General features: G+C 45.9%; 1 protein-coding gene across 1 annotated transcript in view; it reads right to left on the bottom strand.

Annotated features, from left to right (window-relative positions):
* FBXW4 (F-box and WD repeat domain containing 4) overlaps nucleotides 1–18,435 on the bottom strand; it is a 108,037-nt gene that overhangs the window by 62,257 nt on the left and 27,345 nt on the right. Inside the window, exon 5 of the mRNA XM_038758625.1 lies at nucleotides 15,167–15,261. Coding sequence (XP_038614553.1) covers nucleotides 15,167–15,261 — 95 coding nt within the window. The remainder of the gene's footprint in view (nucleotides 1–15,166; nucleotides 15,262–18,435) is intronic.

Raw genomic sequence — 18,435 nt, 5'->3', positions numbered from 1 at the left:
AGGAATTCACAACTGGAGATCTCAAGGAGAGAGAAAAGGTGGCTGAGAGGAAGCTCAGTGAGTTCCCACAGACATGGGGAGATGAAAGGAATCTTTGATTACTGGATACCGGACTAGAGACGTAGAGCATCATCCTAAAGAAATGAGAAGCAGTAGGGCACAGTGAAAAGAGCACAGGCCTGGAAGTTGGAGGGCCTGGGTTCTAATCCCCATTTTGCCACTTGACTGCTGTGCGACTTTGGACAAGTCACTTAACTTCTCGGTGCCTCAGTCACCTCATCTGCAAAATGGAAATTAAGACTGTGAGTCCTATGTGACACCTGAACTGTGTCCAATCTGATTATCTTGCAACTACCCTAGAATTTAGTACAGTGCCTACAATAAAATAAACACTTAAATACTACTAAAAAAAAAAAAGATGGGTTGAAAGGCAGGCAAACATTTCTGTGGGGGAGCTTATTTTAAAGCCTCTTCAGTCAAAAAACTTCTATTCCCCAAGAAAATTTGTTCAAGCTCAATGTGACTGGGCAGCAACTCTTTGATTTTCAGAGAACACATTTTGCACTTGCCGAAGTTATTTGAATTTAAACAAGCCATCTCAACTCCCCCTCCATTTTATCTTGATCCTGTAGTGAAAAAAAAAAAATCAAGATGCTGCACTTAAGACACCAGGGCAATCATTTCCATGGCAGGGGCCTGATATCATCAGTGCCAGATTATGACTTTGCTGCAGGGAAGGATCAAAGCAGGAGACAGCAGAACAGCCTGGATGGGAAAGAAATCTTCAAATATATTTAAGAGGAATCTCAGAAATTTTTGACACCAGCTGGAACTATTTTCCATAAGGTTTTTCTCACTCTGTATGGAAAGTCCTCTTTTGGAATCACTGCCAGGAATGACAATCCCTCTATGCCTGTACCCCACTTATGCCTCCATATTTCCCCTCCCACCTAAAATATGTTTTCAATTTGCCCTTCAAGAGTGACAATCCATATAGTTTGGAAATAAGGGAAGTCAATAACAGCAATTTCTCTGGCTAATCATTCCCTACTTATAATTATACTTATATTCACTCAGTAACTGCTAGATATTTTTGTTCATGCGCTTCAAGGAATTTAAGTTACTTCTCCTCTACCCGATTTCCTCTTGCCATAGCTTGTTTTCTCAGTCTAAACCCTCTTTCTCCTTCTATGCTTGTGACATTACAGACCATGGTATCACTAAGCCTCTCCTCATCATCAACCAGTATTGCTGCCAGAGACTTTTAGGCTAATAATAATAATGACATTTACTATGTGTCAAGCACTGTTCTAAGTCCTGGGGTAAACACAAGATAATCAGGCCAGATCAATTATCTGTCCCACAAGGGGCTCACAGTCTAGGTAGAAGGGAGAACTGGTATTTACTTCCCATTTTACAGAAGAGGAAACTGAAGCACAGAGAAGTTAAACGACTTGCCCAACATCACATAGCAAGCAAATGGCAGAGCTAGGATTAGACCCTTAAGTCTTCTGATTGCCAGGCCCGGGCTGATATTATTTAAACAGTCAGTATCACAGTTGTGGAACACACTTCACTGCAATTCAAAAACACATGGACACCAAACACACCCACATACTCAAAAGAAGAAATGAAATCCAAAAAACTCACATCAAAAACGCCTAAATAAGCAGAGTACGGGCAGACAGAGAGAAGAGGGGAACAAGGAGAAAGGGGAGGTTGAGGCCGTTAACAGATGTTTGATGCATGGGCCAATCTGAAGGAAGGGAGAAAGTTTAGCTGGGAAGTGAGTTTTTAAGGCATAAACATGTCACCCACAATCATGCAATAAATGGCACAAACAGTAAATTATGGACCAGATAGCACAGCATTTTTACACTATGTGCATTTACATATTCTACTTTTGTATACTTATGTGTGCGTGCAGACAGACAGACACACACACACACATACACACACACAAACATACATTCACAATTTAGGAGAGGGTTGCCAAGGCCACAGGAGTAAGTGCTAAGAGTCAGGAATGCCTCATTCACATCCTGACACTGTTCCTGAATCACTGAGGGATCTGGGAAAATGACTTTGCTCCATAAGCCTTTAATTTCCCCTATCAGTAAATTAGGAATATTATACCATCACAAGACAGCTCACAGGAGTGTCAGGGGAAACAGGAAAGGCAGTACAATATTTTCTCATAGATTTCAGAGTACACTACCAACAAAATCCAAGGGTGAGCACACGGCAGCTTAATAATTAGGAAATGGGCAATCAATCATTAGGAGAAGCTGCACATACTTTGGGCCACATGGGTTCGGGCTCAGGTTGGGAGCGCAGAAAAGTGGGCTCAGAAATCTGGTTTAAAATGGTCAGAATAAGGAGCTTCAGTGTGACTCTGGAAAGAAACCCAGAGAAGACCACTCTAGACCCCCACAACTAAAGGTATATGCTTGCTCTTCTCTCCCTGCCACTCTCCCCCCACCTCCTCCCACTGGTCCAAGCAGTTAAAAGCCCATCAAATGTTTATAAAAGTCAGTTTTACTAATCTGGGTGTCACGATTAGCAGGTGGGGATATCTTTTGAAATATACGAGTTTTATCTTGACAGGGCCGCTGGAACAGATCTGTGCCATAAGTCAGGGGGGTATGGAAGTTTCCGCCACCCCCCCCCTCCGCCCCCCAGCCAGTCCCTCTTTAGCCTTGACAGATCAAACCCCCAGGCTAATAGTGCTGCAGAGATCAGTTTAGTCTCCGAGCCAAAGGTCTTCACAGTGAGGAACCAAAGCGGCCCTAAATGTACTCTGCCTGCCCCGCGCTCGGTATTAATCACCAATGGGCATGATGTTAATACTGGGGCTGCAACCTGAGCCTACAAGCACCTGCAGAGGGGGAAGGCTGGCATTGCTCAGCTCGCCCCATAAGCAAATCTCCATAGCCTGAGCACTTTGAGTGAGCTGCCTGAGTAGCCTGAAGTGAGAGATTAAAAATTTCTGGCAAGTGGGTGACAGCCATTTGGCTTAGGATTTTTTTTTTTGTTTTATTTTTTATGGCATTTGTAAAGCACTTACTAGGTGGCAGGCACTGTACTAAGCACTGGGGTAGATATAAGATGATCAGGTGGGACGCAGTCCATGTCCCGTGTGGGGCTCACAGTCCCTATTTACAGATGACATAACTGAGGCGCAGAGTAGTTAAGTGACTTGCCCACAGTCACACGGAAAATGTGGCAAACCATAAGATTAGAACCCAGATCCATCACAGGGCAATTGAAAATGCCTTTGGCTAATACTGGGCAAAGGGGAACCTACCACAGAAGTGAAATGTAAACCTTCCCTCAAGGTGCTTCTTACCAAAGCGGGGAGACTAATGGATGCATATTGCCAAACATCCTAAAGATAAAAGAATCAGAGCAGAGATGAAAAAGTTAAAAACAACAGTAAATAATAAAATCATTAACTGGATAACACCCAAATAAGCAGTTACACACTTAAGTGTTAAAGTGGCTGATGGGGGAAGAGGGTGTTCAGAGAGGTTTAAATTTTTCCAGGAGGAGGTAGCTTCTGAGGAAGGATTGGCAAGTGTGGAGAAATGCAGTTTGGCAGATTTGAGGAAGTGAGGAGGGGGGAAAGGAGGAAGCAGTGGGTCAGAGATGTGAGAGCAGTGAGCATGATACAGCTAGAAGACTGGTGAGGGAGGAGCCCAGAGGGAAAAGAAGCCAGACAGGCACAAGAAGCAGTGTTGCCTAGTGGAAAGAGCACAAGTCTGAGAGTCAGGGGGCCCGGGTTCTAATCTAATTTCTCTGGGCCTCAGTTTCCTCATCTGTAAAATGGGGCTTCACTACCCATCCTCCCTCTACTTAGACAGTGAGCCCACATAGGATGGGGACTTTGCCTGACCTGATTAACTTGTACACCAACACTTAGAACAGTGCTTGACACATTGTATGTGTTTAATGAAAATCATAATTAAGAGACTGATGGAGGGCCTTGAATCCAATATTTAAGTGTTTTTTGTGTCATGCCAGAAGAAATGAAAAATCTTTGGAGGTTTTTTAAGGAAGGGAACGACTTCTTCCAGGCACCATTTCGAAGATGATATTGCTTATGTAGGATAGACTGAAGGATAGGATTGTCCGAGGCAGGGAAGAACAGAATGGAGGTGGTTGTAATGGTCCAGCCTTGAGGTGATGAGGGCTTAAACCAAGGGAGGATAGATCCTAAAGGGGAAGAGGAAGAAGTAGACTGTGAAACAAAGGGGAAGAAGCAGCAGGAGTTAGAGGCCGACTGAAGGTGGCACCTAAATGATGACATCAAGGTTGTGAGCTTTTGGGACAGAGAGGGGGGCGTGTTGTCAAAAGCAATGAAAAAGGAAGATTAGAAGCATTAAGAGGAAAGATGGGGAGTTCAGTTTGTAACATAATGAATTTAAGGCGCTGGTATACAGAGGGGAATGACTAGGAGTCTAAAAGAGATATTCAAGAGTAAAGCAGATGAGAGGATAGGGCTAGGATAGGGAATCATTCACACAGATGTGTTAGTTGAAACTATGTGAGCACATGAACTCCTCAAGCCAATGAGTATAGAATGGGAGGAATAGAGGACCCAGGATTAACTCTTGTAGAATGCACACAAAATTAAAGGGTAAAGGGGTTTTGGCCATGACTGCTTGGCTATGCGAACACAGAAGTGGAGGAAGCAGGTTCTGAGAGGAATTTGGGGCTCAGGGTTGGCAGGAGAAGAGTGACAGTGGGGCAGGTAGTAAAAGCAGGTTTAATGAAAAGGGTGCAGTTTAAGGTGGAAGGTCCTCTAGACCGTAAGCTCACTATGGACAGGGAACATGTCTGCTAATTCTGTTGTATTGTACCCTCCCAAGTGTTTAGTACAGTGCTCTGCACATAGTGCTCAATAAATACAATTGATGATTGATTGTGAGTGCAGTGTCTAGGGAAGGATGGGTGATTAGGGAGGTCAGAGTGGTCCTATAGTGTGGGTCAAAAGAGAGGGGCCACGGATCACAGGTCTTGGTGGGGGTAAAGGACAGTTTTGAAGAGGGAGAGGATATGGGAGAGGTGACAGGTGGTAGATGAAGATCACAAAGCAGTAATCCAGAGTTGAAAGCAATGTTACCTAGCGGAAAGAACAGGATGCTGGGAGTCAAGAGATCTGGGTTCTAGACGCTGTATGATCTTAAGCAAATCACTTCATTGCTCTGTGCTTCAGTGTCCTCATCGGTAAAATGGCAACAAGATACCTGCACTCCATCTTGGATTGTGAATTCCAGGTGTGACAGTGACTGTTTGATCTCCGTCACACCTGGAGTTCACAGTCCGGCACTGTGCCTGGCACACAGTCAGAGCTTAACAAATACCACATATAAAAAATCATCTTGAATGTACTCCAATCCTTGGCATGTAATAAGTGTTTAATGAATACCACTGCAAGTATTACTAATATTAGACATCTAGGGGCCGGGGATTGTGATATAAGAGGTACAGCACCCGGCAATTTTGAGGTCAAGTGTGTGTGTCCATGTTGCTCCACGGGCATCACGAGGTGGAGTTGGAAGTCAGCAGAGTAGAAAAGTGTGCAGATGGGAGAGGTTGGAGGGATGACGTAGTAATAATTTATTTATTTATACACATCTGTCTCAGCCTCCACACTGTAAGCTTGTAGTGGGCAAGGAATGTGCCTACAATGTGTCTGTTGTACTGTCTTCTCCCACGCGCTTAATTCAGTGTTCCTCATACAGTAAGCGCTCAGTAAATACCATTGATTGATTAACAGAATGTTGCTGTCTTTAAGGCTTAACACAGGTGATGTGGTTGAGAGAAGGGATGGAACTCATCCTGCAACCTATAAGCCCCTGGCTACTTCCTGGTAGTGCACTCAATAAAGGTTAATTGATGTGAATTAAGTAATAATAAACACACCAGCCCTCCCTTGCGGGGAGTGTCTTTTAATTATAAAAAGAGCAAACTGGTCACCTACGAGCACATCCATTCCAAGCATCAGCTACCCTGTGCCCAGCCCAAGAAAGGTCAAGTCACTGTGAGGAACTGTGGGCAGTTCTTCCAATCCCACCCACAGGGGCTGCTTCATGGTCCCCTTGGCTAGAAGCCTGGGACCCAATGAAACAGAAATCAAATTCAACTTTGAGCCCTACCCAGGGCTCTGCACTGTCCTGATGGAGTTCAGTTGGAAGAATACAACAGGAGGCCTAATGAAAGCAGCATGAGACCCAGATTTAGGAGGCCCAGGTTTTCATCCCGGTTCTGCCACTTGCCTGCTGTGTGATCATGGGCATGTCACTTCACTTCTCTGTGCCTCAGTTACCTCATCTGTAAAATGGGGATTAAGACTGGGAGCCCCATGCGAGAGAACCTGATTACCTTGTATCTACCCCAACGCTTAGAACAGTAACTGGCACATAGTAAGCCCTTAACAAATACCACAATTATTATTATTCTCTGGGCCTCAGTTTCCTCACCTGTAAAAAGGGGATTCAATACCTGTTCTCATTCCTCCCTTATACTGAGAGTCCCACATGGGACAAGGACTGTCTGATCTGATTGTTTTGTATCTACCCTCTACCCCCAGTTAGCCAAATCCTTGGCCTCTAGTAAGCAAAATCATTATTATTACTATTATTAGGACCACACCAGACCACTGGTTCTCAGAATGGCAAGGACTGTGTCTTTGAATTATTTCTCCAGTCCCCAGTGGGAGCCCTATGCACACGGGGTCATTTTAATAAACCATACTGAGGATGAACACCTCAGGTCTGAAGCTTCAGAGTCCATCCATGCAGACCCAACACTGGGAAGCTCACAAAGCACCGACTAAGGACTTAACATTCCAGAACCCCACATCCCTGACCTGCCGACCTCCAGGACAGGACTGTGTCTGACCGCCATGTGCAGTATCTACCCCAGCACTTAATGCAGTGCTTGGCACATAGTGAACACTTAGAACCACAAATACTATTATCAGGGAGAGGAGTTGGACAGACTTGTAGCTCCCACACCACCTAGGAAAGACCAAAAGAAGGGAGGAAGAACCCAGACACAGCTCCCTAATTTGAGGATCAACACCCACATCCTGACTGCCCCCACACCTCTCAGGCTCTCTAGCAATTCCCTTTGTACCTCTCCTGCAGCCCCTCAGTTTGCTACCCTCACAGAGGAACATTAGGGAAGGGGCAGTAATTACAATTATACACATGCTTGGAAGAGAGGGAGGTTTAAAAAAAAAAACGGGGGGGTGGAAGGAGGGGGCTTGTGTCAGGCCATGAAAGGGCTCTACCAGTAAAGCCTCCTGGAAAACAAACCCTTAATTTAAATGTTAATGAAAGTGCTGTGGAGACATCAGAGGCTCACATTGCCCGGTACGGAACAGATACACCAGCTCTAGAATTTATGGTTCCCCTTCACCCCCTCCTCCACCCTCTCTGCTTCATCACCCAGTGAAGTTTGGGGTGGGGGGGGAACAGGGGGGAGGAGAAGAACTAATTTTAACATTAACTCCACACTTCCACCCTGGGATGCAATTGCTAAATTATCTGTCGGCAGGACACTGATCAAAGGTGGAAAAACACAGGCACACTGCACAGCCCAGCAAAAGTAAACAGCAGTCAAGGTTCGGGGAAAATTACCTTCTCTTACCCTGAGGTCTGGAAAGTGGAAGAAAAAAGGGAAGAGAAGAGAGAGAGGAGAATACAAGAGGAGAAAGAGAAGAGAGGAGAAAGAGAAGAAACAGGAACGGCAAAAGTCAGAGAGAGTCAAACGCAGAATGAAATTGAAAGACAGGAATGTGCACCTGTCTGTTGACCATAAACGAGGAAGAGAAATTCACAACACCCAGGGCACACATCATACAGACTGTAAGAGTGCACAGTTGAAGTGACTGAATTAGAACTATCAATCAATAGTATTCATTGAGTGCTTACTGTGGACAAAGCACTGTATTAAGCACTTGGGAGACTACAATTTAACAGAGTTGGTAGACAAGTTCCTAAGGTGATGTGACTGAATTGGATTCTTTCTACAAAGACTAAGCACCTACTGCTTAAAAAAAAAGAAAATTCAACTCTCCTCAACTCTGCCAGCCTTGCCAGCAAAGAAGTTAGTGCCAAAGCATCACTACGGCAGGTCATGTGGAGATTATGTGGTTTGCTGATTGTGGGCAGTCCCCCTAATAACACACTGTTGGGTTTCTCAACCCTGCTCAAAACGCTGGAAATTGCCCAAAGACCTCAATCTTAGGTTGAGCCCTGGCCCTTGGATGTGATTAGGGGAAGTTACCCAGGGTTCTTAGTTATTAGTGAATGAGCAGGGATTGTTGGAAGGACTACAATACGGATGCAAACCCACTTGGCCATTCCTACTCAACCAGGGATACAACATGACCCAAGAGCCTGCAATTCAGGTTTTATCTGCCCTATTCCACTCTTTCAACACTGCAGTTAGTTTCAGAACTGGACTCCTAGCCACAGGTCTGCACTCCAGCAAGGACAAGGGCTCCCCCGCCTCAGCTCTTACCATTTTGGTTCAACCAGATCCCCTGCTTCAGGTTTGCATTCAGATTAAGATCCCTGCAGTCTCGTCCTCTTCCCAAGAGACCTTCAACATTGCTTGCATCAGGTCTTCCAAACCCCATCTTCCCGCAACTACTTGGGTCACCGCTCAATCTCCCAGGCACCCAAAACAATTTTTCCTTGGCCACAAACTTGGGAAAGAAGAGGACAGAGATTCCACATCTGGGGCAGGTAAGGATCTCTTTTACAGGAAGAGAACTGGGGAAGGTGAATGGTCAAAATCCTCTTCTCCCATCTAACGGTGCCAACTTCGTCCTGAAAAATTCAGCAACCGACTACAACTTCCACCCCAACTCATTCTCTTCTCCTCTCCGAAGTCAAGAGACTTTCTCTACATGCAGTTCAGTCATTGTGTTTGTTAGACATCCACTCCAGAACCTATGTCTACCTGCAAAGAAAAGAGACAAGGAGCAACAGCTCGATCCTTACTGGCACTCATAAAGCAGAAAAGAGAAAGAGTAACATGCCATGCCATTTGATGCCAGAAGATCCCTGAACCAATGAGAAGGAAAAGAATCCAACATTTTTTCCAGTTTTTCCAAACCCTCTCCATCATAAAAACTCGAGCTGCAATTAGGTTCCACTAAAGAAAGGTGCATTTCAACACGACGAGACACACACTATAAACTCTGTATTTCTGAAGTCAGGAATGCTGGGCACAGACACCCTGTTTTCCCCAGAAACCCACCCCCAAACCAAACAGTACACAGTGATTGCTTTTCTTTCCTGGCACCGCCCCCTTACCTCGGGGAGACATGAAGCATGAAGGTGCAGCTATTCCATAGAAAACCCTAGAGGTTTCAACTCACTTTGCAAATTTGAATCGGTACATTTCATGCAGACTTGGACTGACCCCCCACCCACCCCCCAAAACAAATAAGCCACCACAGTAAGCAAAGTTTTTTTCTTTTTTTAATGATATTCTATATTCAATAACATACCTAGGCCTCTACACCTCATGACACATATATTCCTACCATCATAGAGCAGGAGGGAGTTACTGGGAACTGCAGAGCAGGGACTAAATTAAAATGCCTCAGGAAACCTTCTGGCAACTTTTCCTTGCATTATAGCGCGTTCCATGTGACAGTAAGGAAGTAAGCCTATAAGTATCTCTTTTCCCCTGGAAGGGCGGATTAGTTGCAAAGAGCCAAGAAGGGAATAGTGAGCTCCTCTTCCCCCTCCAGAACCATCAGAGCAGTAGACACCATCCTGGTGAAAGGGTCTGGGTTGGCAGGCAGTCCTGCCACATTGAATCTAACATTTAAAAGATAAGTACCATACAGGGGGCTGCCATGTGGACTTCCCCTACCCTGTACCACCCTTTGCCAACATGCCTCATTCTTGACCTGAGGGACGGGTATGTCTACCAGATGGAACAAAGCTCCCCATCTCCTCTCCTGTGCCCACCTGTTGCCCAACCCTTTGAGGGAGACTCTGGGCAGTCACACTGTGGCACAGACACTGGTTCCAATCAGAGCAGACCCTCAGAGAGACCTAGAGGTGTTTCTAGGAAGGACAGTGGGCTGACAAGAGCATGGAAACAAGAGAGCGGGTCCGGAAGACCGTTCTGCCTGACTCGACATACACCCTGGTCTGGGGCTCTCCTTTTCCGCTCCCTCCGTACCACAGTCTCACCTCAGAAAAAAATAGTCCAGGTCTCAGAGACACTGTGAGGTTGAAGGGGAGGCCTTTAAAAGCACCGAGCTCCTTAAGTACCCTTTGCCTGCAACTTGACCAGGTTAAAGACCGCCAGGTCACAGTCTCCTTGGCACTTTCCCAACCCCACCTGCAAAATCAAACAGGAGCAAAGGAACAAAACCCCATGATGGGCTCATCCAAGCACACTAGCGATCAGAGAACATCCATCTCTTCCTCACACTCCTGTCAGATGCTTAGACTTACTTATCCTTTCCCAACCTCTGGAGCTTCCAGCTCTCCTAACCCTTCCTGACTACCACTGACTGAGCTGAGTAATCTTGAGCAGCTGGAGCTAACAAATCAATCAATCACTCTTATTTATTTATTTATTATCTTATGGTATTTGCTAAGCACTTACTATGTGCCAGGCACTGTATTAAGCACAGGGGTAGATGCAAGCTCATCAGTCTGGACCCAGTCCATGTCCCACAAGGGGCTCCCCATTTTACAGATACAGTAACAGGCACAGAGAAGTTAAGTAATTTGCCCAAGGTCCCATAGCAGACAAGTGACAGAACCAGGATTAGAATCTATTCAGATTCCCAGGCCAGTGCTCTATCCACTAGGCCATGCTGTTCCTGCGAGAATACAACAGATTCAGAAGGGATGCTCCCTGCCCTCAAGGAGTTTACAGTCTAGTGGGGGAGATGACTGAAACAATGTACAGATGGAAAACAAAGAAAAAAATCTAGACGAGTAGGTGCGCAAAAGGGTTATGGTATGTAAGTCTCTAAGAAAGTGCTATGGGTTCATAAATTCATATCTGGTGCAAGACTGCTGGGGGGGCTGTGGCCTGGGAGGAGGGGTGGAGCTTTCATTACCAGTTTAACTACAGCTCAGCCAGCCAAGGGTGTCAGGGTACAAACTGAAAGGACAGGGCACCCCTGATGATGCCACAAAGATAGATTTTTGTAGGAATTTCCACAGAAGGTATGTTTTGTGGCAGTAGTAATGTGAGCTTTTCAACCCGGAGGTATGATCTGGAAAGTGAACCCATCATTAACAACCCTATTTATTTAGCACTAGGCCTTAGCTTCTAACCTGGCACTCGAAGGCATGATAAAAGACCAAGGGGAAGATGGTCAGTGAAAACAGCATTTTTCTGGCCCCCAGAAAAATGAAACCAGAAGTCTCCACACTTGGCGATGTCCATTCACTGACTCAAATAGCCAGAGCAGTGGACAGGGCCTAGAGTTCTCACTGGCCCAAGTTCAAACTCCAGGCTTCTGCAAAAGAGAAGAGGTGGAAGCTCTGAAGCCAAAAATATAAAGAGAAATGTTTTCACAAAATTATTTTTTAAATAAAAAGAAGGGGGGGGGGGGGCAGGGCAGGAGGGGAGCTGGAATTCTGAAACCTTCCAGTTTGCCAGGCTAGAAACTCTAATCCCCAGTTAGCCCAGGAGAGCAAGCAAACCAGGAAGTGAGCACGAGGTCCCCAAGCCAGGGAAATGCAAAAAACAGGCAGCAGAACAAGCAACTAATCCACCCTGTCAATGGCCTCTAAAACTGATTTTTGTTTTCCAGCCCAAGAGCATGAATCAAAACAAGAGCAAATCACAGTGGGAGGAGCTGTCATTTTCTAGTGGTGAGGCTGCTAGGCTCCCCCTGTTTGGTCCAGCCTTACTTAGCATCCTAATTAATCATCTTGAGGAGAGGAGTAAACATCACATTAGTGACACTGACAGACAACACTCAACTGGAAGGAGGTACAGCCAGCATGCAGCAGGGGCCGAAAGAATACAGAGAGACCGAAAGAGGTTAGAGGTCCGGGCAGGTGAACTTGAAGGACCCCAGCCTGGAAATATGCAGAAGAGTATAATAATTCAACGGGAGGCCATCTGAGCAGAGAAGGAAACCTGGATCGTGACAATGGACGTTCAAAAACCTGGGGGGAATGATAGGAGGGGACGATGACAGAGCAGCACATAACCAAAGGGGCCATCAGAGATCCATCACCTTCCCAGCAAGAAGACAGCCCTTCTCTGCTGGTCAAAGACACTTCTGCCAAAGAGAGAAGCAAGAACCAACTGGGGATGGTTGAGAGAGTATGCAAAAGAAGGAAAGACCTGAAGAGATTTGCTTGTTGATTGAGATAAGGAAAAGAAAACCCAAGAGATAACAGCCTACAAATAGCTGAAGGATGAACAGTGGAGAGGAAACATTCAGAGCCACCGACAAGCTACAGCTAGGGGTGGAGTCCATGAACATGGACAGAGTGTGAGTTCTGCCCACTCTCCAAAAGACTGCCCAGTAGTTAATGGAGGACGGGGCTGTGCTAATGGGCTGTGGTGTGAAGACTGGATACTGAAACCCCCGCCCCCCCAACCTTCTACCTCTATCATTCCAAGGGATGACATTTTTCAAAGGAAATATTCCCATTGAGGGGGGAAAAAGATACTGGAAAATTCATTGAGTGGGACAAGTAGACTTCCTGGAAATGGGTGCAGGTGGCTGGAAGGTGGCCAGATCACTGCCATCACCAAGCATCTCAGGACATTCTTTCTGTTGTTCCTCAAAGCATGAGGGAAAGAAAGATAGACCCGGGCTGCTGGTCAAAAGCTCATTACAGCCATTCGACCTAGACCTGAGTCAAAGTTATCTCACTCAATCGGTCAGTGGTATTCACTGAGAATACATCTCCTCATCTTAAACCCCGAGATGAGGGGCAGCTGTGGATCAGCTGGGACCGCCACACCAAAATGGAAAGGCTTAGCCTCAGGAATAGGCCAGGCAAACATATCTTTGGGAGCCCTAACTCTAGGGATTTCCATCCAGGCTTTCCAAAGCAGGTAAAACACAGACACAATGCCCTCTCATCCCTCACATCCTAGAAATCATTTAAAGTAACTGATTGGCATTACTCTTTCCTTTTAGCACCCCAAGATCTCTGAAAACAGGGGGCAAACTACGGACACTATTTTACTGCTTATGGGAATAGGGTGAGAGTGAGAACCATCCTGAAGCCCCTTGCCCAAATTACACCCCGGTCTCACCCCTCCTCCTGGTCTTTCCCTCTCTCTTTCCTTGGATTGTAGCGATTTGTTCCAAAAGCGACAGGTTTATAGGTTAGCCGACACCTTCGCTCTGTGGAATTTTAATTAACTTCTCCCATCGTCAATATGCTAAAGAACGGGATCTCCATTCTCCGGGGTCAGCAGTGTGTTGCAGGCCCTGCTATATCAGCCGACAAATTGAAGAATTAATGACGTGGCTAATCGGCTCTAATTCTTTGAAAAAATTTGAATGCTGATGGGATTGGGGGTGGGGGGGATGAGAGAAGGGGGGACTCAGGCTCTATGAGGTGAGGGAGAGGAGGCTGATGTGAGGGAGGGGGCAAGGAGTCAAACTCCAAGTCTCTCATAAGACGAATGACTGACTCTAACCCGGCCTTGCAGGGGTAGTTGCTCTACAGCCTTTCCGTTTATCACCCGGCAGGGGGAAAAGGATGCTGGGCAAATATTGTGACAGAGAGAACATGGGTGACTATGTGCACACACTGCTACAGAGAGGGGAAGCAGAGACCCTGCCCTGGCCAAAGAAACTCTGTGGGTCTAAGAGGCGGAGGAGTGACACTACAGACACTCTTCTACTGAAATACAAAAACCCGCCTGCTCGATGACAACCTGGAAGTGGAAAAATCCACCAGGAATCCAGGATGTCACCTCTGTTGGCTCAGACGCATACACACCTACCCTTTCATTCTGGGAGGAAAACGAATGGCCAGAGAAGCTTCTAAAGCCTTCAGCTTTCATGTGAACGAAAGGCCGAAAGCCACTGAGGCACAGTTTCAATTATTTCAATTTGAGCCAAAGTTATCTCACTCAATCGGTCAGTGGTATTCAGCTGCTTATCCAAACTACCCACCTCTGCCGCCAGGGGCCACTGAGGCACAGTTTCAATTATTTTTCCAGGAAAAGTAAACAGATTTGGGAGAAGATGGATCGGGATGGGGTGGCGAGAGGGGCTTAGCAGCTCACATTCTCTCCTTAATTCAATGCCACATCGATGACCCAGACTGGTGACAGGAGGGGAACCTGGCTTCAAGATTAAAAGGGAACACGCCTCCCAGGGATGTAAAACCAAGATACGGAATTAATACCTACAATTCTGTCAAAGATTCCTGGTAAAACTCCAAGAGGGGGAGGGTCTTTGAGGACATCTGAACAATGGTATCTATATTTCCCCTGGGATATTTCTTGGGGAGATTGGCTTTTTCACCCTCTTCCTAAACAATAAGGTGGGTGATGGGTTCTAGGGGGAGGCGGGAGAGGGCACTTAAGGACGTAAGTGATAGTCTGTCAGATATTCTCCACAGGCATCAGTGGAGATTATTTAACCAAAGATAGTAGAGTCAGGAGGGGCAATGAGCAGAGAGATGCTTCATCTACCCACTGTACGACAAATCATCTTTGAAAGCTTGCCATCTTTTAGACTGTGAGCCCACTGTTGAGTAGGGACTGTCTCTATATGTTGCCAATTTGTACTTCCCAAGCGCTTAGTACAGTGCTCGGCACACAGTAAGCGCTCAATAAATACGATTGATGATGATGATGATCCCCCTAGTGCACAGAATAATTGTCAGACTCTCAAAGGAATCAACTAACGATATTTATCACGTGATCATTGTGTGCAGAGCACTGTACTATGCATTTGGGAAAGTACAATACAGTGAAGTTGGTAGACACGATCTCTGCCCACTATGAATTTACATTCTACCGGGGAAGATAGACAATGAAATAAATTACGGAAGGAAGAGCAGTTAAAGCCAGCCTTGAAGAGAAGTACAAAATCTTCCCCAGCCTGCCCACCCCAAGGCCAAATCAAAACACAACCAGAGGGGGTTAAAACTGTTTCTTCCAAATATCTTCTCTTTACCTGAGTAGTGGGCTAATGGCAATGGACCAGACTCGGTCTTCCGTCTGAATGGTGTGTAAACACTGTCCCAGGGTGCTGGAGGATAGAGACCAAACCTAGAAATATAAGAGAGGGTAAGAGGGATTCTCACCAGCATGGCCAGGGGCAAGGGGGAAGAAATCTTTAGCTAAGTTTATAAAAAGTTTGGTTTTTTTGCTCCAGAACTCAGAGCTAAGCCAGAAGGATAGAGTTGGAAGTAGAAGGGGCAGGGGATTGATCTCTAGATTGTGAGCCCGTCTCTAGACCGTGAGACCGCCTCTAGACTGGGAGCCCATTGTTGGGTAGGAGCCGTCTCTATATGTTGTACTTCCCAAGCACTTAGTACAGTGTTCTGCACACAGTAAGCGCTCAATAAATACGATTGAATGAATGAATGAATTAGAAAGGGGAAGGCCACATTTTTCAGGTTGACACCTTTCCCAACCGACTTCCTCGTAGCACAATAGTTGTCTTCTGAGAGTTCCTAGCTGCCGTACCCTTAATCCCTGACTCCCATTCACTACAGCAACGCGCAACCCGACTTGTTATAGCCTTTCTACGGCTCCCCAAGATCAGCTGCAGTCATAATTCCAAAGACTTTGTCAGTCTTGATCACTTAATTGCCCAGATCTAATCTGAACTCCAGTTTCTCCTGCAGATGTATTGGCAGATTCACTGGACACCTTTCTAAGCAACCTACTCCAAGAGGATTTCAACTTCTCTCCCTAACCTACATTTTACCAAGGGGAGGGAGAGAGGTTGGAGGTCTCACATACACACACACACGCACACACACACACATACGGCGCACGTGCGCACACACTCAGTGAAAGAGAGAAAGAAAAAGAGAGACACTTCAAAGCTGGGAAGGTAGTTGTGTTTGTTGTTTGTTTGTTGTTAATGCCCAGGATTGCATGCTATTCATGTCAGCAGGGAATTTAGCACCTAGTGTCACCAAAAGCAGCAGAAAAGCTTAACTCTTTTAAGCTTCCATATCTCCTACAGGTTAAAAATATTGCTTGGAGGACCTATCTGGTCCCTATCAGTCAGGAATGTACATTAGCAGCTACTCCGAGCTTAACTCTAATCAACACTCACCAGAGCCCTCTAGCATCCAGTGCATTTAGAGCTCTCCATTAAGAGGGCTTTCTCTCCACCCCTCAGAAATTACACACACACACACACACACACACACATACTCTCTCTCTCTCTCCCTCTCTCTCTCTCTCTCTCATTCTCTCTCTCTTTCAAAGGAAAACAAGACTTTAGTGAACAGAAAAAAGAAAGCGCAACCAACAGGGTTGCTCTTAGGCACCAGGCTGGGAGTGATCAAAAGACCCAAGTGACCTCTCAAGGTGCCGTCCATCACCCTCACTCTATCGGGGAAGTCAAACCCAACTCAAGGAGGGAACTTCAGATAAAAGAATATAAAGGAAATATTCTTTGACCTTGGGGTGTCTCCCTCGCATCTGGGCCATAGGAGACTTCCATCCTACAGTGGACAGTGGAAAATAGTATAAAGTGTTTCTACCAAGTAATGGGGAAGAGTGCCTTCTAAGAGTTAGGGGGAGAGGAAGAAAAAAATTACTCATCTCTCCTCAGGCCAACTTTCACCCAATTCCTGGAGAGACAAGACCTGGAGGTGGCTGACACTTCCCCAAGATAGAAGGAGGGACCTGAGGGCTCATGTTTCAAGCAGACTGCCAAATCTGCTTGATTTGGCTATTTGATTTTGGCTGGGTCACCATAGGCGTGGCTTGGGGGACAGTATAATTCAAGCACAACTCTAAATACTCATGTACCCTTCATGTTCCTGACTGCACCAATCAACCAGCAAGGCCCAGGTCCCACCATCGAAATCAGGGTCAGTCACTACATCCCAGAGCAAGAGAACTGCACAACATCCAGGAGGCACACAACCTTCAGGATGGTTTACTAGCACAGGAGGACACTTCAATATCACCTACACCTTCACCCAGAAGAAATGAACCCTCAGGCCACCATCACCAGGCTTCTAAGTTTACTCCTTGAAGAACACAGGAATTAAGTGACATTAATGTGCACACGAAAGCCTGAAAGCTGCACTCAACCAATGGGGCAGTGCAACATGTGCTGATTTCCAATACTAATGAGAAACAAGTCTAAAGCTTGGGAGGAAGAAACTTCTTACAATGCTAATCTCAGACGCCTTGAAGACAATTTTTTTGTTCTGTTTTGACCCTTTCACAACTTAAGTTTTGACCATTATCCATTCTATGGTGCAACTAATGGCTGTGAGCATGAGTGGTACTAGAATTGGGTGGGTGGGGAGGGAGACAGTCGCACAGTTTTCATTTTCTTATAGTGTCCTGGGGTTTGGGGTTGCTGTTAATTTGCAAGACCACTTCTAGCAAAATAGAAGCAAATTTTCCTGACAAGAGATGCCCACTTGTGTCCTCCTCACTTGGGCATACTGGCCAATCTCTCTATGTGCCAAGATGGGAATGTGTTGAGTCAGAAAAAGTTCCTAAGTTAAAATGGCAGGTTCTAACACTATGGACCTGCACCCTGTGTGTCTTGGACTCCAACTTGCTGGCATAAACACGTATTTCACTCCTGTTAGCACCATGGAGTCTGCACAGCTATGGGACAGACACAAGTGAGATCCTATCCTACCTACTGCACCACCCATAGAACTGTCAGCAAAACTCCCAAGGTGGATTCGTAATGACTAATGACCGGCAAAGACGCAGCCACAACATAACAGGTCTAAAGCTCCTGCATGGAACTGGTGGTGACAGGAGGGAAAAAGGAAAAAAAAAACCCACTTATAAATCAAAACTAGGACTCCAAACAGCTCATTGGTTTGCATGCCACCAGGAAGAATTACACTGAAATACTAAGCCACCTCATCACTTCACTGACTAAACCTAGTCTTTTGGACCTGGTTCATTGCCTGAGGGTTTGTGGGGTACCTTGGCAATTGAGAAGTAAATAATAGGCATCTTTAAAGGCCTCTGCCCCACTTACTGAACACCTCACACCAGGGATACATTGTTCAAAATAAGATCACCCACAAAACCTCTTCACAAGCCCAAAGGTAAAAAATGAACCTACCCAAAAGAGCTAGTGTAAGCGGGAAGATTTTTAAAATATATGTTGGGGTCAGAACTAAACCCACAAACTTGAGGAAACTCAGCATTTGGAGGAAAATCTGGCCAGGCCCTCTGTTTTTAAGTTCACGCCACATTTCAAGTGAGTGGCTAGTTTCC

Source organism: Tachyglossus aculeatus, chromosome 16, assembly GCF_015852505.1.
Source record: "Tachyglossus aculeatus isolate mTacAcu1 chromosome 16, mTacAcu1.pri, whole genome shotgun sequence".
Taxonomy (NCBI): domain Eukaryota; kingdom Metazoa; phylum Chordata; class Mammalia; order Monotremata; family Tachyglossidae; genus Tachyglossus; species Tachyglossus aculeatus.
Note: the sequence above shows the minus strand (reverse complement) of the source record. Positions and strands in the feature narration are given on the sequence as shown.